This window comes from Amphiprion ocellaris, chromosome 3, assembly GCF_022539595.1.
Source record: "Amphiprion ocellaris isolate individual 3 ecotype Okinawa chromosome 3, ASM2253959v1, whole genome shotgun sequence".
In the NCBI taxonomy this organism is placed as follows: Eukaryota; Metazoa; Chordata; class Actinopteri; family Pomacentridae; genus Amphiprion; species Amphiprion ocellaris.
The window spans coordinates 7,177,529-7,203,875 of NC_072768.1; the positions used below are offsets into that span (position 1 = coordinate 7,177,529).

At 39.9% G+C, this 26,347-nt stretch overlaps 1 protein-coding gene across 3 annotated transcripts; it reads left to right on the forward strand.

The window, feature by feature from the left end:
* The first annotated feature begins 1,052 nt into the window (after positions 1-1,052).
* nap1l4a (nucleosome assembly protein 1-like 4a) lies at positions 1,053-21,182 on the forward strand. Of its 3 annotated transcripts, XM_035957682.2 has the most exons (19): positions 1,053-1,165; positions 2,118-2,155; positions 2,480-2,552; positions 3,875-4,019; positions 4,619-4,705; positions 5,256-5,390; positions 5,472-5,543; positions 5,632-5,771; positions 6,002-6,147; positions 8,145-8,164; positions 8,274-8,393; positions 8,556-8,591; positions 8,770-8,823; positions 15,443-15,559; positions 15,643-15,693; positions 17,086-17,202; positions 17,301-17,336; positions 19,325-19,359; positions 19,719-21,182. In XM_035957682.2, the coding sequence occupies exons 2-18, from the start codon at positions 2,140-2,142 to the stop codon at positions 19,328-19,330; spliced, it is 1,371 nt and encodes a 456-aa protein (XP_035813575.1). In that variant the 5' UTR covers positions 1,053-1,165; positions 2,118-2,139; the 3' UTR covers positions 19,331-19,359; positions 19,719-21,182. The 3 variants fall into 3 exon arrangements, with proteins under 3 accessions (XP_035813575.1, XP_054865224.1, XP_023147015.1); XM_055009249.1 differs by lacking the exon at positions 19,325-19,359; XM_023291247.3 differs by lacking the exons at positions 15,443-15,559; positions 15,643-15,693; positions 17,086-17,202; ... (1 more) ...; positions 19,325-19,359; positions 19,719-21,182 and adding an exon at positions 10,751-12,493 and having other exon boundaries at positions 1,055-1,165.
* Positions 21,183-26,347: the final 5,165 nt, after the last annotated feature.

Genomic DNA, 26,347 nt, shown 5'->3' on the forward strand with positions numbered 1-26,347 from the left:
TATTAGCTACTACCAAAGCACTTTCGTGATATGGTTTGCATGTTTTACTCATCCTATGTAGTTATATAGAGCTTTCAGATGCACCTTTAAAATGTGGGCTACAAGTAAAAAGCTGCGGTGCCATTACTATTTAAAATTCAGGAATCAGAAGTGCAGTGGTGCTGCACAGGCCCAGAAGTGGGCTCATGGTACCATTTTCTTTAACTGTGTCGTATGATGTGGACAGAGAGGGCTAAAACAGTCCCAAATGTCCACAGAAAGGGGAAATCTGGCAACCAGGGGGCCACTTAGGCAGATCAAAATGGCGCTTGGGAAATACATTATTTGACTGCTGTTGTTTAATGATTGTAGATCCATGTTACGCATGATCAGAGGGAGTGTGTAGGTCCCAGGGTCGACTCTGACTCTGTCACTCATCTTATTATGATTATTATTATTATTATTATTATTATTATTATTATTATTATTATTATTAATAATAATAATAATAATAATAATAATAATAATAATAATAATAATAATAATAATAATAATAATAACTCATTTTCTGTATTTGTTTATTTATATATCTGCCAAAAAATAGTTTGGGATTAAAAATCTTATTTTATTTCTGCTGTAAAATGCTTCAATTGTTTTGTTAATATTATAATAAATATTATTTTTATGCATTTCATATACATAATTTTCGGTGCAAAATCTTGCTAGCTACTTTGTTGTTAATGTTATTATTATTGTTAATTGAAAATTTTATGAAGAAGAAGAGCAAATCCTCACATCTGAGAAAGTGGAGTGATGAAATATTTGATATCATTGCATGAAAATGACTTATTATTATTATTATTAGTAGTAGTAGTAGTAGTAGTATGTGTCATTTTTGTTTGTTTTTTATTTAGATATCTACCAAACTAATTTATTTGGGATTATTAATCTTAGTTTATATCTTCTGTAAAATGCTCATAGTTTTGTCTAGCTCTGAGACAGTATAGGAAACTGCTTCTGTAGAAATGGGTTTTCGCAACGCAGCACTTGAACGCAGCACGGCGCTCTCCTTCAGCAGCTGTCCAATCGCGGTCCGGCCTGCTGGTGCGCGTGTGTTGCTCGCGCGTGGGGGTTGAAGCGAAGACGCGTGAGCGAGGCGACTAGCGAGGACTCGGCTCATCTAGAGGTAAGATTTGCTAAACAGACAACTAGCGCTGGTTGTTAATGAACATGAGCGGTTTCTGCCACGTCCGACTGTTAGGCAGCAGCCTCGGGACCCGTCTAACTGCTGAGACAGACCGCCGGTTAACTGTCTTCACCCACACTTTGCTGTTGCTTTTATTAACCCGCGAGCTAACGGTGGCTAGCTGGTGTTAGCTTGTCAATGCGGCCAGTAGCAGACTAATAGCTGTAGCGTCAATGGCCAGTTTCACCGAGCTACGTAACGGAAATGTACGTTATTGTTGCTCAGCCGCTTTAATCTAATGGCGTTGAACCAATCGGCCTGAAAAATGTTAACGTAACGTGCTAACCGTCACGTTTACTGTTGACTAAAGCTTTGTTCATGGCACGTTGGTTCGCAGTTTGTCGCCAGCTAGCTAGCCTGGCTAGCTGCTGTCAGATCTTTGGTACCGCCCATACTAGTTAAGTAAATATTATTATGCGCTTGTCGATGACCTGCTGTTAGCGTGTACATTTATTTAATATCGTCCGGAGGTTCTCCGTTAGTGTCAGAGGCAGCGACAGTCATTTTGCGCATTGTAAATGGGGAGATGCTAACTTTGTTTGTCACAGCTTAGCCCAGCTACCATTAGCATCTCAATGCGTCATCGGCCTGCGCTTGCTCAACACCAGTGTTGCTATAGACCCCGTCGAAGTTAGCTCAGCTGGTCTGCTGTCACTCATTTTTTCTCGCTGACACTTCATCGTCCGTCTTAAATTTAAAACTAATTATTCGTTGCAATGTAGTAATAAAATACGTCTCTCATGTACCGCTATGTTTAGTGAAAACCTGGACTCAGATTACATACAGCCGACACAGCTTTATCTCATTCGCTTTGCTCTGCCAGTCATTACAAAATCACTGTCACTGCTCATGATGAATATACAACTAATATAACTGATGTGCTTTTGAACAGAGGAAGGAGCTGATACGTGGTCATGGATGCCAGTAAAGGTAAAGACAAATGTAATTGATTTTTGCCGCGACACAGCACACAGCTATTGCGAAAATGTCTTGTTCTGACTTGTTCTCGTTTAATTGCTGGAAATAAAAACGACCACAGTATTCAATACAGAGTTGAACGTTCATCAGTTCTGATTCAGTCTAAACAATAACAGTGTTTTTATTAATGCTGTTGTATTGGTTAAATTGTGTTTATTTTGTGTCCACTGCAGATTATTCCACTCGATAACTATTAATAAATGGAGTGACACAGCTTACTTTGGATAATTTTACTTATGGTAGTGTACACCTGCATGTTTTGTGTTGTTTCGGAAGGTAAAGGTGATCAAGGGATGCAAAATCCAGGTGGGCAGATGGACAAACCTGTCAGCTTTCACTTCTTGGAAAGGTCAGTACCATGTCTCTGCCATGTGGGTTACAGCTTTGGATATAATTATTAGGCCACAAGTTGCCGTCTATACAACAGGCCTTCACCAATGATCATTTTGTTTGCATTGTATGAGTTAAATACTCGACACCAAAGGGTCTTGTAATAATGCAACACATACAATATGTTACATTTGAAAATACATATATTTCGACATTCCCATTAGATGGCTGAAAACATTTTTAAGTGACTGTGTTTGTGTGCATTAACTGTATATGTAAAGTTAACTGATAGTCCAAACTAAATTATCAATCAACAATGCCGAAAGAAGAAAAATGATGCGAGATGGTGAGAAGACAGCCATCTTGGTCTCTTACAAAGAGGGATATAGTGAGAGAGGCCAACCTGGAATCAGCTAAAGAGCTGTCTATTACAAACTTTTAAAGAAAACATAGTATGGCTTTGCCAAGAACCGCAAAGCCAGAAAACATTGTTTCCAAAGCTGTAAAAGGTAAATAATTGGACTTGGTATTTGGAAAGATTGTCAGCTTGTTATTGTTCACATCATTGTCTGAACAAGTAAACAGGGCAATGGAAGACATTGCTAGCTTATTTTGCTTCTTATCATGCTGGTATCTGAAAGTCTAAGCCTATCTTTTTTTAAACACCAATTACTACAGATAAAGTTATCTTACACAGTGATCATAAGGTGACTCAGAGAATTCATGTTTACGTGTTCCGGGGCCTTTGATATTATTACCTGTATGTGCATATACTGTATAAAAATGCAAAGCTTGAGGTCATAATTACCAGTTGATGTATTTGGCACTGAGCAGCCAAAGGATTGCAGTTTCAGTAACATCACCATTATCTAATCATGGTACTGTGTAAATCCCAAGTGCTGACTTGTGTGTGATCTAGAGAAATGTGACCGTGGCATCATCATATTTATTATTTTTGTTGACCTTATTTTAAATAGTTAAATTTTAAAAAATACACATATAAATGTATAATCACATAAAGTTATCCAATCATGGTTTAGTCCAGTGAGTAATTTTACTCTTCTGTATAGTATCGCACAAAAATATTTCGTACATGTAAAGTAAAACCTGTTTTTGGATTAGTGACTTTCTGTAGTCAACAGAGAAGGCTGATGAATAAAGCAATTGACACCCCCATCCTATAAAAGCGTCCATTGGTTGTTGCCAACTACACTAGCTACTGGTTATTCACCACACTGGGTTCACGATTATTGTGTTGCTTGTAAAACACTCTTCATTATTGTAGGTTTTATATAGAAGATTTAAGTTCAGATCAGGTCTAATGTTTGTCTTCTCTTACAGCATGCTTCCCAAAGCAGTGAAAAGGCGAGTGCATGCCTTGAAAAGGCTACAGGTGCAATGTGCTAACATAGAGGCTAAATTCTACGAGGAGGTCCATGAGCTAGAGAGGAAGTATGCTGCTCTCTATCAGCCACTGTTTGACAAGGTATGCTAAGTAATGTTTTCCTGACCTTATTTTACTTGCGTGTTACAGTAAACATATAGACTGTTTTGCACATTTTACGTTGCTTAAAACAGTAAATACTATAAGAAAGACTACTGAAAATAAAAGTGTCATATTTATTAAAATACCAAATATTTAAGAATCACTGTGTTGTGCTCTGCACTAGCGGGTGTTTAAATATGTCCCTCTGGTCTGACTTGAGGGTGCACTCTGGTGCTATATTGAAAACTACCACAACGAGTAGTCGACTGCCCCTTTGTCAGTCAAGGCTATTTCCAGAGATAGTGACAAGAACTCTGCCATTCTCAATCACAGGGGAGAGTGGCAGCTGTAATCCTGCTGCACCTGTCTGCTTTGAGTATGTCATGTGTGTGTGTCAATCTCTCTCTCAAATAGTGTTAATGTCCACGTGCTAGCTGAAAATAATTCAGCTGAACCAAAAGAATGTTTGTCATATGCAGACAATTCACACTAATCTAATACGTTGCTAAAATAATTAACTTCGCCATAATGTGTGTGTGTGTGTGTGTGTGTGTGTGTGTGTGTGTGTGTGTGTGTGTGTGTGTGTGTGTGTGTCACAGAGACGAGAGATTGTCACAGGAACAGTGGAGCCCACAGACGAGGAGTGTGAGTGGCAAAGCGACAAGGAAGAAGAGGAGGAGCTGGCTGTAAGTTCAGATTTGGTGTGTCCACAGAGCTTGATCGAGCTTCTGGTTTTTCACAGCAAAGGATAAGACATTTTTCTTACAACCAAACCTGGATCCTATAAATGATTCAATGAGTGTGCTGAGATTGGCCTCTGTAGATCGGTGGATTTAGATTTGTTATGAAACTATCAGTACATCATTACCCATCACTGTGATTATTACAGATGGATCAGAGCAATGCCAATAAGGTTTGCAGTTGCTGCCACGCCTTTAGTATTCAGCACTGTTTTCTTTTTTATGAATGTATAATTTTTTTAAAAAGCAGGTTTCTTGAAAAACATTCTCATGAAAGCTCAAAAATTTGGTTTTAATGCAAAACACAAGCACGAACTAACTGTGATGATAGCTGTTTTGCGAATGGCCAGTCTTGCTGTGATTTTGTGTGTCAAAGCTATTGGGAAGAACTGTGTCTGGTAAATAGATATTGATCTCAGTCAGTTGTTTTGAAAACTTAAACTAAATTGTTTAGACTTTTTTGAACACTGAATTGTCATGATTACTCTGCTTGTAGGCGGAGGTAAAGGAAAAAGCTGCTATTGAGGATGCAAAGAAAGAGGAAGCCACGCCAGAGGAAGACCCTAAGGGCATCCCTGAATTCTGGCTTACTATATTCAAGAGTGTGGACATGCTCAGTGACATGCTACAGGTACATTTCAATAACCACCTGTGTCATTTTGCCACATTTCTGAACAGCGTTGTGAGTCTCTGACTGTTGATCTCCTATCAGGAACACGATGAACCCATCCTAAAACACCTGAAAGATATTCAAGTCAAGTTTTCTGAGCCAGGACAGCCAATGGTCAGTGTCAGCATGGGGTTATACTGCACCTATATAATTGTAATTTTGTAAACTAAAACGTCAAGTCAAATTATCCTTTCTCTCGCAGAGTTTCACATTAGAGTTCCACTTTGAGCCCAATGGTTACTTCAACAATGCAGTTCTCACTAAAGTCTACAAGATGAAGTCAGAGCCTGATGCCTCAGATCCTTTCTCATTTGAGGGACCGGAGATCATTGACTGTGAAGGGTGAGGGCCAGAGCACACAAAACTGCTTGTTAAACTGCGGTTTGACACATATGATGAAGTAAAAATAGATACTGTGTGGTTAGCAAAACATTTCTGTTCACTTTTTCTATATTAATCTCTTGACTTTGCATCCCACATATCAGCCTCCTCTTGGCACATCTTCCAACTTTTCCCTTTTTGCGTCCCTGCTTTCTGCTGTCTCTCACTGTTTGTTCACTTGCTCTCTCCAGCTGTCAGATAGATTGGCACAAGGGAAAGGATGTGACAGTGAAAACTATTAAGAAGAAGCAGAAGCATAAAGGCCGTGGCACCGTCCGCACTGTTACCAAACAGGTTCCCAATGACTCTTTCTTCAACTTCTTTAATCCTGTCAAAGGTGAGAGCTCACACAAGAGCAGACAAAATGCTGTGTGTTTCTCTGGGAGTCTAAATGCAACATTCCTAGCAGTAACTCCCACTAGTTTTTGGCACTTTCTGTATGTATAGCACATAGCAGTAAGCCCTGAAATGTAAAGATTTGCTCTGTTAACTGTTTATATACATGGGCAAACTCCTCGCAGAAATCCTAAATCACTGAAAGCTGTTAGGAGAAAGAAAGCGCACTACTGGATAGTTAACATGTCTGTGTTTACATGCAGGTTGTTTAGCAACATGTTTGCATTTAGCGTGTTGACAGTTGGTTGTGCATTAAGCTGAACTCAACAGCAGGTGGCACCAGATCCTCTTATTATGTTAGAGTGTTGAAGACTGCTGTGTGTAGGTGGAACATTTGGCATGTTGCTTTCTGTAGTTGGACTTCGGAACTTTTACATCAGCTTTGGTTTTACTATTATTTTCCATTGTGACGAGTGTGTTTTTGTGGAGCTTTTGTGATTTAAGGACTGACACTAAAATGTGAGGTCATGATGAGACTGAAGAAATAAGTCTGTCTACCCACGACATGGAAAAACTTTCAAATTACTTGTGTGTCAAGTTTATTTGTAGCACTTGTTTTTAAAAAAAAGCAAAAGCAGACATCCTAATAAGAGTAAAAAATAAATAAATACTAAATTGTTTAAAGGCCTTTAGCTTGTTACGTAAATGAATAAATTCTCTCTGTTAGTTTAATTATTGAAACCAAACCCTTTGGACTAAGGGAGCCTTAACAGCACAATTGGTTGCATTAAAGATAGGAGAGTTCAGTCTAGAAGCGTTTGTTCAGTTGAATAAACATGAGGTGAATAATAGACTGACAGTCCTCTTTAGTCAGAAGTCTTGAAATACAGAATTGTTCCTCAGAGAATCATTAAGTTAGGCAGAATACACCTTAATTCAGTGACTCCACTGAGCTTACCTGTTAAACATGTCTGGACTTATTCTGACTTCTTGTGTTGACCTGATCATTCATTGGCTGAGCAAATGTTTGTCTTACTGGTTCAGTCATAGGCTTGGTGTATGACTGGTTGATATAAAACTCCTTGTCTTCTGTGCTAAGGTGTGCAGCTCTGGGACTGAGATATCCATTACTGAATCAGCATCACTTGCTGAACATATCCGTTGTTTTATGAAGATTCATTGTAGATTTGTTTAATGGACAACCAAATTTGAATTGAATTAGGATGTAGCTGCCACAGAAAATTTGGGTTTCGATGAAAGAGGGTAGAAAGTAATAAAAGTTGGGTTGTAAAAGTTACTGAACTGACTTTAGTTTTAAAATGTAATGCTCCACTGTGAATATACAGTCCAGGCAGAGCTACTGAGGTGACATTCTGCACCTAAACTGGTGGAAATCTCCTGTGATATATGACAATAATAACAATAGTAACAGCAATAATAGGACTTTTACATACATACGTACAATGGAACTAGTAGGCTATCATGCACTATATTTATAAGAATAACATAAGGGCCATTTTTCTTAATGTATGCTGATGATCATACTGTATTATAATAATGTTGTAGAATACATAATGAAATTCTGACCTGTGTACTGTATAGTATGTATAGTCTCTGCATTTCTAAAGGATGAGAAAGGATCACATGATGTCACCTTTAGTCATTTTTTTCGGCTGGGTGGTGCAGCACAGCTGTTTGCTAATGGTCTGCCACTTTCTATGGATGATGACCTCACTTTGTGATGCCATTAATTAAAAGCATAACTTGAAGTGAGCTTTGAGATGTTGATTTGATTACAACTAATCCCGATGAGCTGAGAAAGCTGTTCTAAAATGTGTGACACCTGAATGTCTTAAACTGACTTAACTGGTCATTTAAAAATGAATGTGACTTTTAAAATCTCATTGTTCCAACTTGAACTTTTTTAATTACCTTATAAAGTCATAGTAAAGCAGTGTGTTGAGGTTCTAAATTTGTGTTTGTCCTTTTACCCCACAGCTTCACCAGATGGAGAAATGGTGGGTGAAATGTTGCTTATTCTTCATAAAATCATTATTGCCTTTCATTGGGTTCAGTCTGTCAGATTTACTGCTGTGTGAAAATCGTCTGCGTGTTCTTGTTTCATAGGACGAAGACTCTGAGTTCACCTTAGCCACAGACTTCGAGATCGGTCATTTCTTCCGTGAAAGAATAGTTCCCAGAGCAGTGCTGTATTTCACTGGAGAGGCCCTGGAAGATGACGAGAGTGTGAGTGTTTTTCCTCATGCACACACACATTTTTAGACATCAACATAAAAAAAGCTAATATTCTGAAGCCTCAAAATGGGATGTTTGTGGTTTCACTCCTTTTGAGGATATGAAACGTTACACTGTTGGGTGTTTTAACACTTGCTTTTGTTTGTATTGTAGTTTGAAGAGGAGGAGCTGGAAGAAGGAGATGAAGAGGTTAGTAAATGTGCTTTCACTCCGTAACATTACATTTGATCTGAAATAACAAACGGCTTTTATTTGCTGTTATTTGGGTGTGCAACTGCCTCAACGCTAAGCTTTAAAATGATACCCGTCCTTGTGTAAACAAACGTGGGTTGTTTGCGTGTCTTAGTGTCCTGCCTTTGTGTCTCAGGAACAAGATGAGGAGGGTGATGAAGATGATGACGAGGGAGACTTTGATCCCAAGGTCAGTTTGCAATCTACGTCTTTTCCCCTATTTTAATTATTAATGTTCTTAAATATTTAAACATCTGGGCGTTCTCCTTGAAAATACATTGTAAATTCTTACATTTTTAATCATTAGGTCCACCAAACTAACAGCGAATCAAGATTTTGTTGTTTGTTTTAATGGACATTCATACAGGCTAAACCAGAGAAAAACATGCAGATCATGTGATACATTTTAAATATATGCGCTGAATGAGCCCTCACATTGGTATCAACTGGCCGCCATTTAAAGTATTTAATAATTTTGTCTGTATCTTTCAATACATTATAGAGCCAGAGTACTTAAAGTGAGAGCTGTTAGGCTTAGGTTCATACTACTGAACAGAACTGCTCTCATTAAATCATCATAGTAAAAGTCAAGAACTGAGTTTGGATGCAGTTTTCATCTAATACACTATATGAATGTGTCCAGCTATCTAAATAATATCATCAATATCATAATGATTAGAGCCAGATAGATGCTGGAGTTTGGGGGTGATGTTAGACTTACATTGAAAAGAGAAAATGATGGAGTCATTGTTTATTACATTTCCAGAAATGTATATCACAAACTAGTTGTCTGTTTACTGTGAAGACAAAGCCTGACTCTGCACCACCAGAGTTAGAAACTAAACTCATGATTGTGATTAATTGTTGTTTAATTTTGCAAACCTACTGCTTCATTAGGCATTGTACTTTGCTACCTCACCAGCTCAGTGTGTTCCTACCTGCGCTTGCACTCTAATCATCAGGTGTGTCTCAGTCGGACTTCTCCTTCTCTTTTTGGTTGAGGAGCACACATCAGCTCAATAGCTTATTTTACACATCCGGCTGCAACAGACTGACAGAGTCATGGAAGAAATAAAAGTTATGTTTTCCAGCGCTATGGCTAACACAGCAGCAGCCTGCACTGGTTAGAGCAACACCAAAACATTCGCGTATGTGACCATTTTGGTCTGGAGTCTAGTATAGATCCTTGATGATGAAAAGGTGAATCTTATAGTATCTGCTTCACCTGTTAATGCAACTCCTTTAATTGTGTGTTTTGATTTCCACCACTAACTCAGACATGCAAAGGAACTCTGCATATAATAGACTTAACTTGGTGTTTTCTGCACTCACTTTCTCAGGCTGTTGGCTAAAATAGATTATGTAACAACAGGCAGTGAAAGAGCCATTTATTTGTGCTTTAGCTGCAATGTCTGTGCTGCATTTATGAGCTATGCCTGTCTGACAGTGAGTAAAGCATGTGCCCTGTAAGCAGGTTTTTTTTAGGAGTGACCAACAACTCTGCTTTCTTTGTGAATGACTTTCTTTTAGCACCTTGTTGTGTTGAGTTTTCCTCTCGTGGTCCCTGCTGTCAGCTCATGAGTTATTGATTTTTTTGCTTCAGGAATTCTGCACATTCACCAACCTCAGCAATGTTTCACTGTGCTCACAGCCATTTGTGAATGTGATGATTAAACTTGTTCATACTGTTGTCTCTCCCTCCCCTGGATCTCCCCTCCATTACAGGCATAATCAAACATTCTCACCCCATGCATTTCTAGGTAAGGGAGAAATAAGGATGGGGTCCCACATACATTACACACTGTCTGCTCAAGTGGCTTTGGTTTCTTATTCTTGCCGCCTTTTTTCTTTCACTACATCCTTGATTCTCCCAGTAGTCTGAGGGCTTTAAGAACCCCCCAACTCACGTTAGGTAGATTTGGCTTCTGTTCTCTTAGTCCTGTCTTTGTTTCCATCTCTTTCCCCTTCCTGCTGTAGTCCCATCCCAGGTTTCTAACATCATTCCCTTTGCTGTACCACACCAGGTTGTTTCATGTTCTAGCATCTGCTTTGTTGTAACACCTCTTCTAACTGGCTGCTCTGTTGCCTAATCTGGTTTCTCTCCATGTTCTCTGCAGAAAGAACAGCCCCAGCCTGCCGAATGCAAACAGCAGTAACCGTGATGATCAAGAGAGGTGGAAACCTGCTGTCCGTCAAATCAGTTCTTAGCCAATCAGCAAGTCGTCCTAGTCTTGCAGATTCCTCCTTTTACGAACTCTCATCTGAACGCAATAGAACGCAAACCAAACTGCGTTTTTACTATGTGCATGACTTCTTTTTCTTTTGTCTTGCGCCCATCTCACCCCTTTTTTTGGCTTCATTCGAACTCGGAACAGCAATTGACTCGACTCTTAATCAGATTGCCATGGCATCACATAGGGGCAGTCTTCTTCTTTGGTAAGGTGGAGTAGGTTACTACTGCCAAACTCAGAACATCATTATATGGAAAAGATAAGAAAGGAATGGATCCCAACTTTAGTTTTCATGAAAATAAGTCAATTACTCAGGGTTTTTTAATGCCAACAAGAGAAGTGTGAGTTTACGAGGAAACTGCTGAACAAGTTTGACTTACTCTTTCACTGGGGTTGTTTTTCTTTTGTTATGGTGTTTTTTAAGAGGCATACAATGTATCATTTTGAATTTAATTTACTTTTTTAAATGTTCATTGTCATGTCATTGGATTATTTATTCTGGTGTCATGCAGCTGTATGAAGTGGTGCATTTTGGGGAACGCTTTAAAGCCCGGCTACAGTTTGTAGGCTCACTCTCACTGGCTCAAATCTGATTTGGGCTTAGGTCAACAAAACGTGAATACTGCCAAGTTGTGTTTTTTTTCTTTTTTTTTTTTTTTTTTGCTCAAAATGAATTCAAACATTGAAGATTTGTGTCCTCTATTAATACAACTCACATCTGCCCAGATGTATATTGGGCTGAACAAGCATTTAAACTGAGCACTTGAGTGGACATATAGGACTAATTATGATCTTGTGACAGGCACGTGGTTATACCTCAAAACTCTCATTTATTGCTCTTCCCTTTTTCCACCTTCAACCCCTGAAATGCTCTTTGACCTTAACAAGCATAATAGGAATGATTTATGAAATGAAGACATTTGACCAGAACAAATATGGTGACTTTAGCCCAAGTTTCATGTATGAATATTCCTCTCAGAGACGACACTTTCAAGCAGACACAGTGGCTGACCGTTAAACTTTTGTGGTTATTTTGTAAGATATCACTTCTGGTTTGTATCTAGTTCTTAACAAATGTCATCTAGAGTCAGTGATGGGACAGGAAGCAGGAAGTTTGGATCAAGTGTAAATTCTGTTGCCAAGAAGCCAAAATGAAAGACATGCCGTCCTCTTTATTGAATTGTTTGCCAATTGTCATTAACACAATGTAATCTAATTCAGCATTTAAAGTTGTTTAAGAATATATATAAATATTTCTGTTATTGTCTAATGATTCAGTAGAATGTCTGTGGAAAACAAAAGGAAGGAGGGTGCCAATGTATTTTCTATACTATGCTTGGATTTTGGCCGTTTGGTTGGACACCTTTGCCTGGTGACTGGTCATCGATAGCAGCGACAGCAAAACAAAACCCACCCCTTCTCTCTTTTTAAAAAGAACGATTGTAGATCTTGTTGGACAGATCTCTCAGAGCCACGGTTTACATCTTCAAATCCACCACATTGGACCGTGTGCTAGCAATGGCCTTAACTGGTTCTTATTCACAATTTGTTACTTGCGCAATATTTCTTTTCAATTTGTACAGAGTTAGTTAAGATATTCTATTAAAGTTGTGCGACATGGAAATGTGATTTTTGGTATCCTCTGTCTTTTGTGTGTGTTTACATCAGTAAGTAGCACAGGTAACCAACTCAAAAAACAAAATTCTTGCCTATATTTTTTTTCTCCCTAAACACAAGAACTTAGAGGCAAAGGAGAAAATACCTGCGGTGTAGCAATTTATTTTTCAATTTGTTTTCTCTTAATTATCTGGATTTCATCTTAAGGTAGAAAATTGAGAACATAATTAAGTCTTGTTTCAACCTTTAAGGACGTCCAGACCTTTTCCATAGCAAACTTTATATTTTGTATATAACCACGAGATTGTGGATACAAATGGCCGAAATGAGCTTCCTTCGTAGGGTGGCTGGGGTTAGGGTTAAAGTGAAAAACTCAGACATCCGGAAGGAGCTCAGAGTAGAGCCACTGCTCCTCCGCGTCAAAAGGAACCAGTTGAGGTGGTTTGGACATCTAGTTTGAACGCCTGTGGAGAGACTTCCTTTGGAGGTTTTTCGAACTTGTCCGCCTGGGATCAGACCCCGGGGTTGACCCAGAACCTGCTGAAGGGATTATGTATCTCATCTGGCCTGGGAGCGTTGCCGGGGGGAGGGATGTCTGGAATGACCTGCTTTGTTGCTTCCATGACTCGACCCCAGATAAGCGGACAGAAACTGATGGATGTTTATGAAAGCTCTTTTCCATTCAGTGTCCTAGTATGCTCCAGTATTCTCAGCAGCAGGACTCAGAAACTGAAGCAGCTAGCTAATTTCAATTACAAAATTAAGTCTATTAAATAAGGCTCTTGGTCAATTTGTGCTCCAGCTATTCTACGCTACAGGCAGATTTGTCTAAAAGTATTTCTGTAGAGCGACTGGAGAAGTTTCCTCGGACGAACGCTCACAGTGTTGACAGCACAATGTGACGGGACTCTGAATAGCCGCACACACTGACTTTATTAGACATCAGCTGACGGTTTGCAAATGACTGACAAGCGCTCAGAGCAAAGCACAGTCACAGCCTCAACATGCTGACCAGGGAGCAGATGACTGGTGCCTTTTCTGCTTCACTGACACCACAGTGACATTGTAGCAGGCGGCTGCCTTCCAGTTTGGGGGAATTTGCTGAGCTCAAGAAAGGCAACCAGAAGGTCTGGAATCCTGTCTTGCAGATAGAGAAAGCATGCATGCTGCTCTAAGAGACCCTTGTGATGCATTGTGGGAGATAATGACTGAGTGCTCTGAAGTTTCTGGAGGAGGATGGCGACACTGTGTCCTAGCAACCCAGGTTTTCTGCAAAGTGCTGACAGACAGGTGCTTTCTTATCCTGTCACCTCATCCAGCAACACTTAGAGACTCGCTGTGTGTGTTTATGCTCCTGGCTTCATGGAAACACAAGTGATGACAGCGAAAAAACAGAAGTCTGGATTAGATTAAGATCATGACAAAGGCCTGCTCGGTGTCCAAAACATCTCTACTTATTAGAAATCAGCTAATAAAAGTGTCAAAGGTTTCATACCACACCAAATTTTGATTCATAGTGAGTTCCTATTTCACCAGTAGTTGTGTTCTGGCTGGAAATGACACAGACTAGACATGTTACGATCAATTTTAACTGATTCTATGTTGCTGTTTTTTTCCTCCAACTGTGTCTTTACTCATTTTTAGAGCATTTAATAAACAACTGCTTATGTGTGCATCCAATTTCAAACACTTGGAGACACCGTCTCCAGTGCAACAACTGCAGAGTAAACACATCAGCAAAATCAAGATTTGTTGTATCCTTCTAATGCCAGCTGGGTGCAAGGCCAGTGTGGAAGGTTGTGCATGTAGTGGTGTTTGTATAGACAGTTTATCATGAACGCATTCAGTCACTGCTGGGCAAAAATGTTTTATTTACACCGATCAGCCACAGCATTATGACCACTGACAGGTGAAGTGAAGAACATTGATCATCTTGTTATAATACAATGTTCTGCTGGGAAACCTTGAGACCCGACATTCATGTGGATGTTTGACATGTACCACCCACCTAAGCACTGCAGGTCAAGCAATCCCCACCCCTCATGTCAACAGCAGTCCTTGATACCAGTTGTCACCCTCTGCAGGACAATGCACCCCGACACACCGCAAAAACTGCTCAGGAGTGGCTCAGAGAACACAGCAAAGCTAAACTGTTCGCTAGGGTTCCACACTCCCCAGATCCAAATCTTATTGAGCATCTGTGGGATGTACCAGGACAAGTCTGATCTAGGTAGGTCCCACCCTGCACCCCACAGGACCCACAGAATCCACTGCCACCATCCCGGTGCCACAGGACGTCCCCAGAGGTCCAGGGGGTGAAACCGGTGACTTTGGAGCTTGAGGAGAACTCTCCTCTGCTCATCGTCCAGGACAGTGATCTGGAGGACGCTGTAAGGGGAGCTCTCATGGCCAACTTTTTGTCTCTAGGCCATGTCTGCAGCAATGGTACAAGGGTCTTTGCTCAGAGGAATATTCTGCCTTAGTTTGTGGAGGAGGTGGTGAACAGGACCCAGACGATTGAAATAGGACACCTTCTGTTGGAGAGCACCAGAATGGGAGCACTGGTCAGCCGTTCACATCTAGACATTGTCTTATCCTGTGTTGATCAAGCTAAAAAAAGAGGGAGCAACAGTGTTGTGTGGGGGTGACCTGTTTGTCCCATCAGATCCCAAACTCAGAGGTGGAAACTGCATGACCCCGTGTGTATTGAGTAACTTCTGCCACAGGACATCTCCAAAGGTCCTGGTTCCACGCCCCACTGGGTCAGAGGAGTTTTAGCAGCATAAAGGAGATCCAACACAATATTAGGAAGGTGGTCATAATGTTTTGCCTAAACGGTGTAAGTGCACCGGTAAGAAACAGTGGTAAAGTGAATTCCATTTAATGCCAGTATTATTGTCCTCTCATTCTGTTCGATCTGTTGCACTGTGTTTAAATAGTTTGCATGTTCTTGTTTTATAGGGCAAAGACTCTAAGTGCGCTCGAGCCACAGCCTCTAAGATTGGCCGCTTTGTCCATAAAAAAGTAGTTCCCAAAGCAGCAGAATATTTAGAAAAGGCCCTGGAAGATGACGAGAATGTGAGTGTTTTTCCTCATGTACACACACACATTTTTAGACCTGAGCATTAAAAAGCTGATGCACTGAAGCTTTTGTGTCTCAGGAACAAGATGAGGAGGGTGATGAAGATGATGATGGAGACTTTGACCCCAAGGTCAGTTTGCGTTCTGCACCTTTTTCTTCTATTTTCATTATTAATAATGTTAAATATTTAAAGATTTATCTCCATAAAAGTATGTTGTACTGACAATTTTAACCATGAGGTCACAAAACAAACAGTGTTATTCTGTTTGTGTTCATGGAGCCATATAATCAGACAGGCTAAACAAGAAAAAATGCATATGCAGGGGAAGTCATAACATTTTCAATATATGTACTGAATGTGAACTCACATTGGAATTAGCTGAACACAAACTAGTAGTTTGCTGATGCATATGACAGGCTTTATTTTGTGTTTTCCAATTTCTCATAACCGGGGAAATAGGCTACAACAAGAAGATGACACAGGTATTACCAGCAAAAGTGTTGTTGTTTTTTTTTTTTATTAAATTGAATACTGCTATTAATAGTAATGATGTGAGGTGTGTGAGTCAGTGGTGTAGCCGTGGATGCATGGATGTGATGTGGTGAGAGATGATGGTATGAGATGATGGTGGGGCCACAGCCACAAGCAAGGTGGAGCGAGAAAATGACAAAATTACAGTTAGAGACAGCAGAGAGATTTCAGTCTGTGGTTTTTCTGCAGCAGAGGATCAAGAAGTCAGAATTCACTGCTACAGTTTAGCCTCAAACCATTTGTACCCACGCCAAATTCAGATTTAGAGTGATTTTTTATTCGGACAGTAGATGTGTTCTGGCTGGAAATGACACATACAAGATGTGTTATGATCAATTTTAACCAATTCTATGTTGTTGTTTTTTCCTTCATCAGCGTCTTTACTCATTTTAAGAGCATTTTAGAAATAACTGCTTATGTGTGCATCCAATTACAGAACACATGAACCCCATCTCCAGTGCAACAACTGGAGAGCAAACGCACCAGCAAAGTCAAGATTTGTTGTTTCCTTCTAATGTTAGCTGGGTGCAAGGCTAGTGTGGAACGTTTTGCATGTAGTGGTGTTTGTGTAGACAGTATATCGTGAACATGTTAAGTCACTGCTGTGCATAAGTGTTTTAGACTGTGGTAATGTGTACTTTTTTCCTGTATTATTGCCTTTCATTCTGTTCAATCTGCCAGATTTGTGTATAATGTTTTGCTTCACTGTGTCATGTATTTTATAGTCTAGCAATGTCCTTTTAATGGGCTTTTGTGTGTGAGTGTGTGTGTTTGTGACATTTTAATGTTGTGATGTTTTTATTGCGACCTGTCAAGGGACTGTAGATGGAAATTAGTTTAAAGCTAACTCTGGTGCAATACATCAAATGGAAACATTTATGTTTAATATTGTACATGGTCCCTTTTCAAATAAACTGATAATAATAATAATAATAATAATAATAATAATTTATGTTGTGTTAAAATCACCTGTGTATAATTGTTTTATAGGACAAAGACTCCAAACACACTCGAGCCACAGCCTCGAAGATCGGTCACTTCATCTGTAAAAAAGTAGTTCCCAAAGCAGCGCAGTATTTCAGAAAGGCCCTGGAAGATGAAGAGAGTGTGAGTGTTTTTGTTGTTTGTTTTTGTTTTTGTGAGTGTGAGGATATGAAACGTTAGACTGTTGAGTGTTTTAACACTTGCTTTTGTTTGTATTGTAGTCTGAAGAGGAGGAGCTGGAAGAAGGAGATGAAGAGGTTAGTAATTCTGCTTTCACTCAGTAACATTACAGTTGATCTGAAGCAACAAACAGCTTTTATTTGGTGTTATTTGGGTGTGCAACTGCCTCAACGCTAAGCTTTAAAATGATACCCGTCCTTGTGTAAACAAACTTGTTGTTTGCATCTTTTAAAGTGTCCTGCCTTTGAGTCTCAGGAATAAGATGAAGAGGGAGATTTTTACCCCAAGGTCAATTTGCATCTTTCAACTTTTCCTTCTATTTTTATTATTACTATTGTTAAATATTTAGACATCTGGACATTCTCCTTGAAAATAAATTCTAAATTCCTACAGTTTTAATCATTAGGTCCACCAAACAGACAGCGTTATTCTGTTCGTGTTCGTGAAGCCATATAGTCATATAGACTAAACTGGAGACAAGCATATGAGTAGGAAGTGATAGCAACATTTTCAATAAGTGAGCCCCTCACATTGGAATTATCTGGACACCATTTAAATTATTTATTCTGTTAAAAGTTATCAGCAAAATTATTAAAGAGCCAGGGTACTTAAAGTGTGGACTGTTGTGTAAATGTAAAATCAGTATGTAAGGTTTGCACCAATTTAACAGAACTGCATTCATTAAATCATCACAGTAAAACTCAAGAACTGAGCTTGAATGCATCTAATGTACTATATAGATGTGTCCAGTTATCTAAATATCTAAAGAACTGCAGTATCATCATGATTAGAGCCTGATAGATGCTGGAGTTTGGGGTGATGTTAGACTTGCATTGAAAAGGGAAAACGATGGAGTCATTGTTTATTACATTTCCAGAAATGTATGTCACAAACTAGTTGTCTGTTTACTGTGAAGACAAAGCTTGACTCTGCACCACCATCTGCTCAGTTATAATGTGTACTCTGCTGCATGTGCTGCAGACAGTGCTGATTCCTGCTAACAGTGGATTTAGAGCTGTTCTCCTGGACAAACTATGCAATAACAGTGTTTCTAAACTAGAACAAGAATATTTTCCTCTGTGCTGTAAAAGAAAGCTTCTACATCTGCACATGCTGGATAACATTTACACAGATACTGATACATCTGTGACGGGACAGTATCAGCCTACTGATATCATTTGGGCTCTAATCATGAGACTTATTTGTCTTCACCTTACTGAAGATGCTACCTGTATGGGTTCCATTATGATAAAAACTGGGATTAAGCTGCAAAGTCAAGACATAATCTGTAAAGTAGGTGTGTCATGAAAGACTTAAGCATCTCGGTTAACTGAATATCTCTGCAGATCGTTACACAACCAGTAATTATCTTGATATCTGAAGCAACTGTCATTGTTAGGATGTCATCACCTAATCTTCCTGCATCTATTCTTTACAGTAAAGCTTCATAATCCACTGTTAAACTGAAATAACAGAACACCTTCGATCTAAAAATGCAGTTTTAAGCGTCTGTTTTCAGTTTAGACCCATGATGATGAAAAGGTGAATCTTATAGTATCTGCTTCACCTGTTAATGCAACTCCTTTAATTGTGTGTTTTGATTTCCACCACTAACTCAGACATGCAAAGGAACTCTGCATATAATAGACTTAACTTGGTGTTTTCTGCACTGACTTTCTCAGGCTGTTGGCTAAAATAGATTATGTAACAACAGGCAGTGAAAGAGCCATTTATTTGTGCTTTAGCTGCAATGTCTGCTGCATTTATGAGCTATGCCTGTCTGACAGTGAGTAAAGCATGTGCCCTGTAAGCAGGTTTTTTTTAGGAGTGACCAACAACGCTGCTTTCTTTGTGAATGACTTTCTTTTAGCAGCTTGTTGTGTTGAGTTTTCCTCTCGTGGTCCCTGCTGTCAGCTCATGAGTTATTGATTTTTATGCTTCAGGAATTCTGCACATTCACCAACCTCAGCAATGTTTCACTGTGCTCACAGCCATTTGTGAATGTGATGATTAAACTTGTTCATACTGTTGTCTCTCCCTCCCCTGGATCTCCCCTCCATTACAGGCATAATCAAACATTCTCACCCCATGCATTTCTAGGTAAGGGAGAAATAAGGATGGGGTCCCACATACATTACACACTGTCTGCTCAAGTGGCTTTGGTTTCTTATTCTTGCCGCCTTTTTTCTTTCACTACATCCTTGATTCTCCCAGTAGTCTGAGGGCTTTAAGAACCCCCCAACTCACATGTTAGGTAGATTTGGCTTCTCTTCTCTTAGTCCTGTCTTTGTTTCCATCTCTTTCCCCTTCCTGCTGTAGTCCCATCCCAGGTTTCTAACATCATTCCCTTTGCTGTACCACACCAGGTTGTTTCATGTTCTAGCATCTGCTTTGTTGTAACACCTCTTCTAACTGGCTGCTCTGTTGCCTAATCTGGTTTCTCTCCGTGTTCTCTGCAGAAAGAACAGCCCCAGCCTGCCGAATGCAAACAGCAGTAACCGTGATGATCAAGAGAGGTGGAAACCTGCTGTCCATCAAATCAGTCAAATCAAATCAAACCACACTGTGCAACGAAATTCAGTTTGATACTCTCATATTAGAACAACAGATAAAAATGAAAAGCAAACAAGCCATAAAAGCAACAAAACGTAGTTTAAGCAACATAGTTTAAGAAAAATATTCAGCATTCGGTTATAGCAGTCATAACAGTAAAGCTCAACAGTGAAGTGCAAGATTTTAAAGTGCAAACAGTTCAGTTCAGTTGTTGGGGGAAGAAGATGTTCCTCATTCTTTTAGTCTGAGTCCTTCTGAATAAAGGCAGAGGGACTAGCTGTAACCTGGGTAGGAGGGATGGGTGGCAATAGTGCTGAACCTGGACCTGAAAGAGACCAGCATATGCAGAGCACAAGACAGGAAGAAGACTTCCCAGAATCCTCTGGGCTGTTTTTACCAAGTCCTTCCTGTCTTGTGCTGTGCCACGCAGTCACACAAAGAGGAGAATCCAGCCTGTATGAGCTTCCTCAGGTAGAAGAGTCTCTGCTGAGCCTTCTTCACCAGGTGGGAAGTGTTCAAGGCCCAGCTGAGCTCAGCTGTGATGTGGACTCCTAGGAATTTGCTGTTGTCCATTCGCTCCACTTGCTCCCCATGAATGAACAGTGGGGTGTGTGCTGTCTGTCCACCCTGTAGTCCACCATGATCTCCTTAGCCAGATTGTTGACCAGGTGATGGATCTCCTCTCTGTAGCGATCATTATATGGAAAATAATAGGAAATGAACAGATCCCAACTTTGGTTTTCATGAAAATAAGTCAGTTACTCAGGGTTTTTTAATGCCAGCAAAGAGAAATATGAGTTTAGGAGAAAACGGCTGAACAGGTTTGAGGTTAAATCTTTCACTGGTTTTGTGTTTTTCTTTTGTTGTGGTGTTTTTAATAGACATCCAATGTGTCATTTTGAATTTTTAAAATGTTCATTATCATGTCATTGGATTTATGAATTTATTCTGGCGTCGTGCAGCTGTATGAAGTCGTGCATTTAGAGGAACACTGTATTATTCTTATTATAACAATGAATTGTAAGCACTTAGAGATGCTATACACATGAACATCATCTCCAGTGCAACAACTGGAGAGTTAACACATCAGTCAGTCCATCCTACTATTGTTAAAGTTAACTGGGTGAAAGCTCAATGTGAAATATCTTGGATGTGCATTTTGCATACACAGCGTATCCTAAAACATTCTGACTGCTGCTCAAAACAGTCATAAATAATACTTCATTTCCACATTTAATGCAAGTATATAGCTATTGTATATGTTAAGCTTTTTTGGGGTAATATATGTTTGCATTCGCCAGTTATGCTGCAGTATGTAAGATTTATGTTAATGTTTTTTTTTCTTAAACACTGTTTCTACTTTTGCTTCATTTTTACTTGCCAAAATTATGCATACGCCCTAAATGCAGCTCATATACTATTTCAAATTATCCTGGTATTTACTGTCATAACTATAGTACACTATGAAATGAGAAAGCTGGTGCAGCAGTTCTCTCGTCACTTACTAGTCAACTGCCTTTGCAAAGGCTCACTTGGAGAAAGAAGAAAGCTTTTGGTCATTAGTTCTGTGGTCGAATGAGAAGATAATGGAGTTGTTTGGAAACAACACCATTCCCACGGTCAAGCATGGTGGTGTTTTTGGGGGTATTTCTCAGCTAATAGACCAGGCAACCTCATCAAAGCAAATTCCATCATGAGAAAAGAGGACTACATTAAGATTCTGGAGGAAAACTTCAGAGAATCTGCAAAAAATCTCAGCGTTGGACAGCATTGGAACTCCCAACAAGACAACAATTTGGAACATCTGGACGCAATGGTTAAAAATGATTAACAGAACACAAAAAAATACCAATACTTTGGAGCAGCCAGAGACCAGAACTGAATCCCATCAAGAAGCTGTGATGGGACATAAAGACCACAATGATGGGAAAGAAGCCCTCCAACCTCAAAGACTGGAGATCATCGCAAAAGAGGAGTGGTCCAAAATCCCAGTGGAGAAATTCAAAAAGCTTCTTTGCAAATGTAAGAATCATTTGATTGATGTGGCAAACAAAAGCTTTTAAATTCACTACTGAGAAGGGGTATTCCATAATTTTGTACATGGCACAACATAGAAATAGTTCATCCATCACGTCTCTAACACAAAGCCGTTCAGTCTTTTGTCACTTGTTTATGTCCTCTCCAGACAGAATTTCAAACAGAAATTTGCTGTAAATCTAAATTTAGGCCTGGTCACGAATGGTTCGGGGCTGAACTGGAGCTGTGAATTCTGATTTCTTGATCCTCTGCAGCAGACAAACCACAGACTGAAATCTCTCTGCTGTCTCTAACTGTAATTTTGGGGATTTTGCTCTAAAGTACTGCAAACAAGCCACTATTCATGCCGAGGCTGCAGTGTGGGGGCTTGAGGATCGCCTCGCTGGAACAAGGAGTCCAATTGTGTCTGAGAACTCATTTCTGCATTTTCAGTAACACGGCCGGGGAAATGGAACTGCACAGCGGGGTTATAATGATGTACTCGCCTGCTTATACTTTGCACTGGAAACTGATATTTCAAGTGTCAGATCCACTATATATACACCTCTAGCACACCAAGAGAATGTTAGACAGGGCAAAACACAAATGAAAGTGTTACTTCTGAATCTAAAAAAACATGTCTACCACATTAACAGCTGTATTCATTTAGCTTCAATCAAACAACAATAGGAGCGATTATTATAACTGATGCCAGAAACCTCCTCATGACGGGCTATTTTTATATAGCCTTAGTCTCACATGAATGGCTCTTTAGACAAAACATAAAATATATGTTGATTTGCTCAACAGATTTAATTATACTCGGAACAGCAAACTGTTTCTTCAGTTTTATGAAAATTGCATTAGAATGTTTACAGGCAGACAGCTGGAGCCACAGGATCACAGGAGAAGCCATCTGCATTAAGAATAAGTAGGCCAACACAGCAGTAAGACTTCCACACAGATACATTTAAAGTCCGTATTGGAGCACTGACAGCATCGATTAAACCCATAAAAATTCAAATCTGTGTGTCAAAATTACATATTTGGAAGCATTTTTCATGAAAATAATCATTTTCTGCCCTGAAATGACTTAGATGCAACTATTACCTCCTCTAGAATAAAACCTACGAGGACTATAAAACCTATAAAAACTACAAAACTCTGCTAGTTATGATTTTTGCTTTGTTGTTAAGTCGCAATAAAAGTAGATTTCATAGATCGTGAACTCAAGTAACACTATAAAATAATCCCATTATTCCTCAGAATAGCCAAGATGCAACTCGCCTCCATTAGAGAAACGTCACTGCCTCTATCTTGAGCCACCTTTGTGTAGCTCGCTGCAGCTTGGGAACACCAGCTCACCTACAGTTCTGCTTAAACATTGGAAAACTACTTGATGCTGCACAATAGCAAGATGTAACATTCATGTAATCCAGACTGTTACAATCCAACCTCTAGGGTCAGCTGGGTGTAACAAAATCACCAGATGTTATTGGTTCAGGTAAAGGAATTTATTGCTCAGTAGCAAATTCAACATAAAAGTGGTCAAACAAACAAACAAACAAGAGCAGTGGGTGTTGTCAAATCAAAGAACAAAACAAAACCAAACGAGGGCTAACAGAGGATCTTATCTAGTTAAACAAAAACACAACAACTAAACTCCCTAGCCAAATTGAATCAAAATAGGAACACTCACCGCAAACAACAGAACCTAATGGAGATCTGGAGCTCCAGATCAGTCACTCCAGATGACTGCAGGTGGAATCAGTAAGGTCTCCACAAACCATCCAGACAAACAGATGCTTTACAAAGTCCATTACCAACCACAATAAGTAGCAGAGGACGTAACACAGATGTACAGGTTCGAGCCAGAAACCAAGGTGGAATTGAGGTGGAAATTCTCAACCTTGGCATTGGCTGCTTATTTTCCTCACAATGAGTCTTCTGACATATGAAAGACACTATTATGGAAAAAAATTGACTGCTTTAAAAGATTGATTTTCATATTTGAATGACTAAATGTCAGACAGTGTGGCGTCACACTTTAGTTTGTGGAAAGGTGTTCATCCAGAAGTTGAGATGGGTCTCCTGAATGAACGGACCATTTGTTAAACAAATCCATGTGGTCCAGGTGAAAGAAATAAAAAAAAAAACAAAAACAAGAGATACTACAGCAAGGTTTTATCTTTAGTGCTCTCCTTGACATTCCTCCTCAGCTATGTGATGCTTTATCGAGCGTTCATGCTCGGGTGGACAGAGAAGATGTTTAACATAACAACAGAAACAGCAGAAATAAGTCTATTGGACTCAAAGGAAGACGATCTCTATGTTGTACACGTCGGCTGCAGCAGAACAAAGAAGAAGGGCAGAACAAAGAGGAGCATTCAGACTGCTCAGATTGTTCCAAAGTGACGCCTTTTGCCATCGTCTCATCCTCATCCAGCAGAAGCGTAAAGGGCGCAGTCTTCTTCCAGCCTTCATCCGAGTTGCAGCTGCACCCACCGGCCCACTCTTGGCCTCAAGGTGCTTTTGGCAGCGTCTCCACGTGAACACACACATGAGTGAAGGAGGCTGTTTGTGTGGGGTCTTCTGTATCATCTCCCTCCCGGTCGGAAGCGCTGCGATCCAGGCGAAGCTCCACAGAGTGAAGGGAATAGAGAGGAGCTTTATGCTGCCGACGCCGGGTCGGTGTTCAGAGCTGAATGAGCTGAACTGGAAGCAGGATAAAGAGCCCATTACCTCTTAGATCTGATAATGTTACTGCTGGCGTTGCACACACTCACCACTGACTATCTCATTTGAGACATTTTGATCTTTCTTAAAGTTTCCCAGATTATACATAAAGTACAAAACTAACATCTCCTTGTTTGCATTGTTTCTGGTTGGTCCACCACTTTGATCCAGACTGAAATAGCTCAACAGTTTCTGGATAAATTACCATCAAACTTTGTTCATGTATTCATCATCCTGGCAGGATAAGTTCTGAAAACTTTGCTGATCCACTGACTTTTCCTCTTGCTGCCATCTGAGATTGGCATTTGAGTCTCAACAACTAATGAATGGATTTCAATGAAATTAAAGACAGACCTTCATGCCTCTCTCAGAATGGGCTGCATTTTTGTAATAATTATCATTATTGTTTGTAACTAAAACCTCTGTTGCACAAAAAACATGCTCACCTAATCATTAGAGAGAAGGCTGAACAAAAAGGGTGACTCAGATTTACACTTTGTGGCCTTTAGACCTCAGTAGAGCTCGTACTTACATGGTGGGGTGTTGACAAACCTCAATCGACATGTATGTGTGCAGTTTGAATCAAAGCTCGGCAAATGAATGAACACTAAACATGCAAAGGGCCAATTCTGCTGTAACCAAAACCTCTTCTGACAGCATATCCAAGACCTGCCACACACACACTGCAGAAGACTCATGGAAAACTGTGTTCTGGCAGGCCGGCATCCTTAGCGGGGGGAAGAGAGGGGCACGATCTCCTCCAGGAGCGAGACCAAACAGGGCCATGACTAACACGTCAGCCCGGCTTTCACAATGAACCTTTGTGTGTGAATGCTGTGTGTGGGCGTCAGGTGATGGAAATATGGAGGGATTCTGACAGCTGTTGGCCAAAAAGCAACTTTTTATTTGTTTTTTCTGGCTTTTTCTAGGCTGGAATGTGTCCCAGAATGGCAAGAAATCACACCTGAGTTGACCACTGAGTGACGTTTTAGGTAAAAGTGCGTTCGATGAAAAGAAGCAGGATCAGTTTGTGCAGGAATACTAGAAAAAAATCATTAAAGACAGCAAGGATTAATTGGAGCAGACTTATCAGAAGGTTCTGCACAATCTCTTCCATTAAAGGCACACTTTGTTCTCCTCTGTTCATCCATGTGTGCTTAATTCGGCACACTATAAACGAATGGCAGCTGTAAGAGAGCTAATCTTATTTGTTTTACTGCATTATCACTAGTTACCTGCTTGGTATGTCTGGGAACGCAGGCTTCACGCCCAATCAGAGCGCAGCAGCAGGGCAGGACGCCTCAGTGTGGATTTATGAATGGATCGACGAGGAACTAGGTGTGGCACATTTAACCTGAGTCACGCTCCTCCACTTCCGAGCTCAAATAAAGCTGCAGCGGTCAGAACTGGTTCACATGAACAGGTATTATGTTACATAAAAAGGAGTGTAGAATAGAAAAAACTGAGGCCGTGCTGGTTTAAATATATGTAAAGCTCGCATGCTGTGCCATGCTCGGCTTTGTTTGGAGTTAAGCAGTAACGCCTCAGACAAGATTAAACCTGTTTGTGATATTGGAAAGACTTTTTATTAATCATTGCATCACACAATCTGGTGAAGACCTGAAGTTCCCAGAGAATTAGATAATTCATGGGAGTCATTATATATGAATATGAAATCCAGTCGAATTTAGACTTGTTCAATCTCTGCTGCATAAAGGAGCACATATTCAGGGGATTTTCTGCAAGTGATTTTTCATCTTGTCACTTCCTCCTTCCTTTTTTT

Excerpts from the sequence above, each read along its gene's own strand:
- nap1l4a (XM_055009249.1), top strand. Across the intron at positions 2,553-3,874 it reads AGCTTTCACTTCTTGGAAAG|CATGCTTCCCAAAGCAGTGA; the intron begins GTCAGTACCATG and ends CTTCTCTTACAG. Across the intron at positions 6,148-8,144 it reads CTTCTTTAATCCTGTCAAAG|CTTCACCAGATGGAGAAATG; the intron begins GTGAGAGCTCAC and ends TTTACCCCACAG.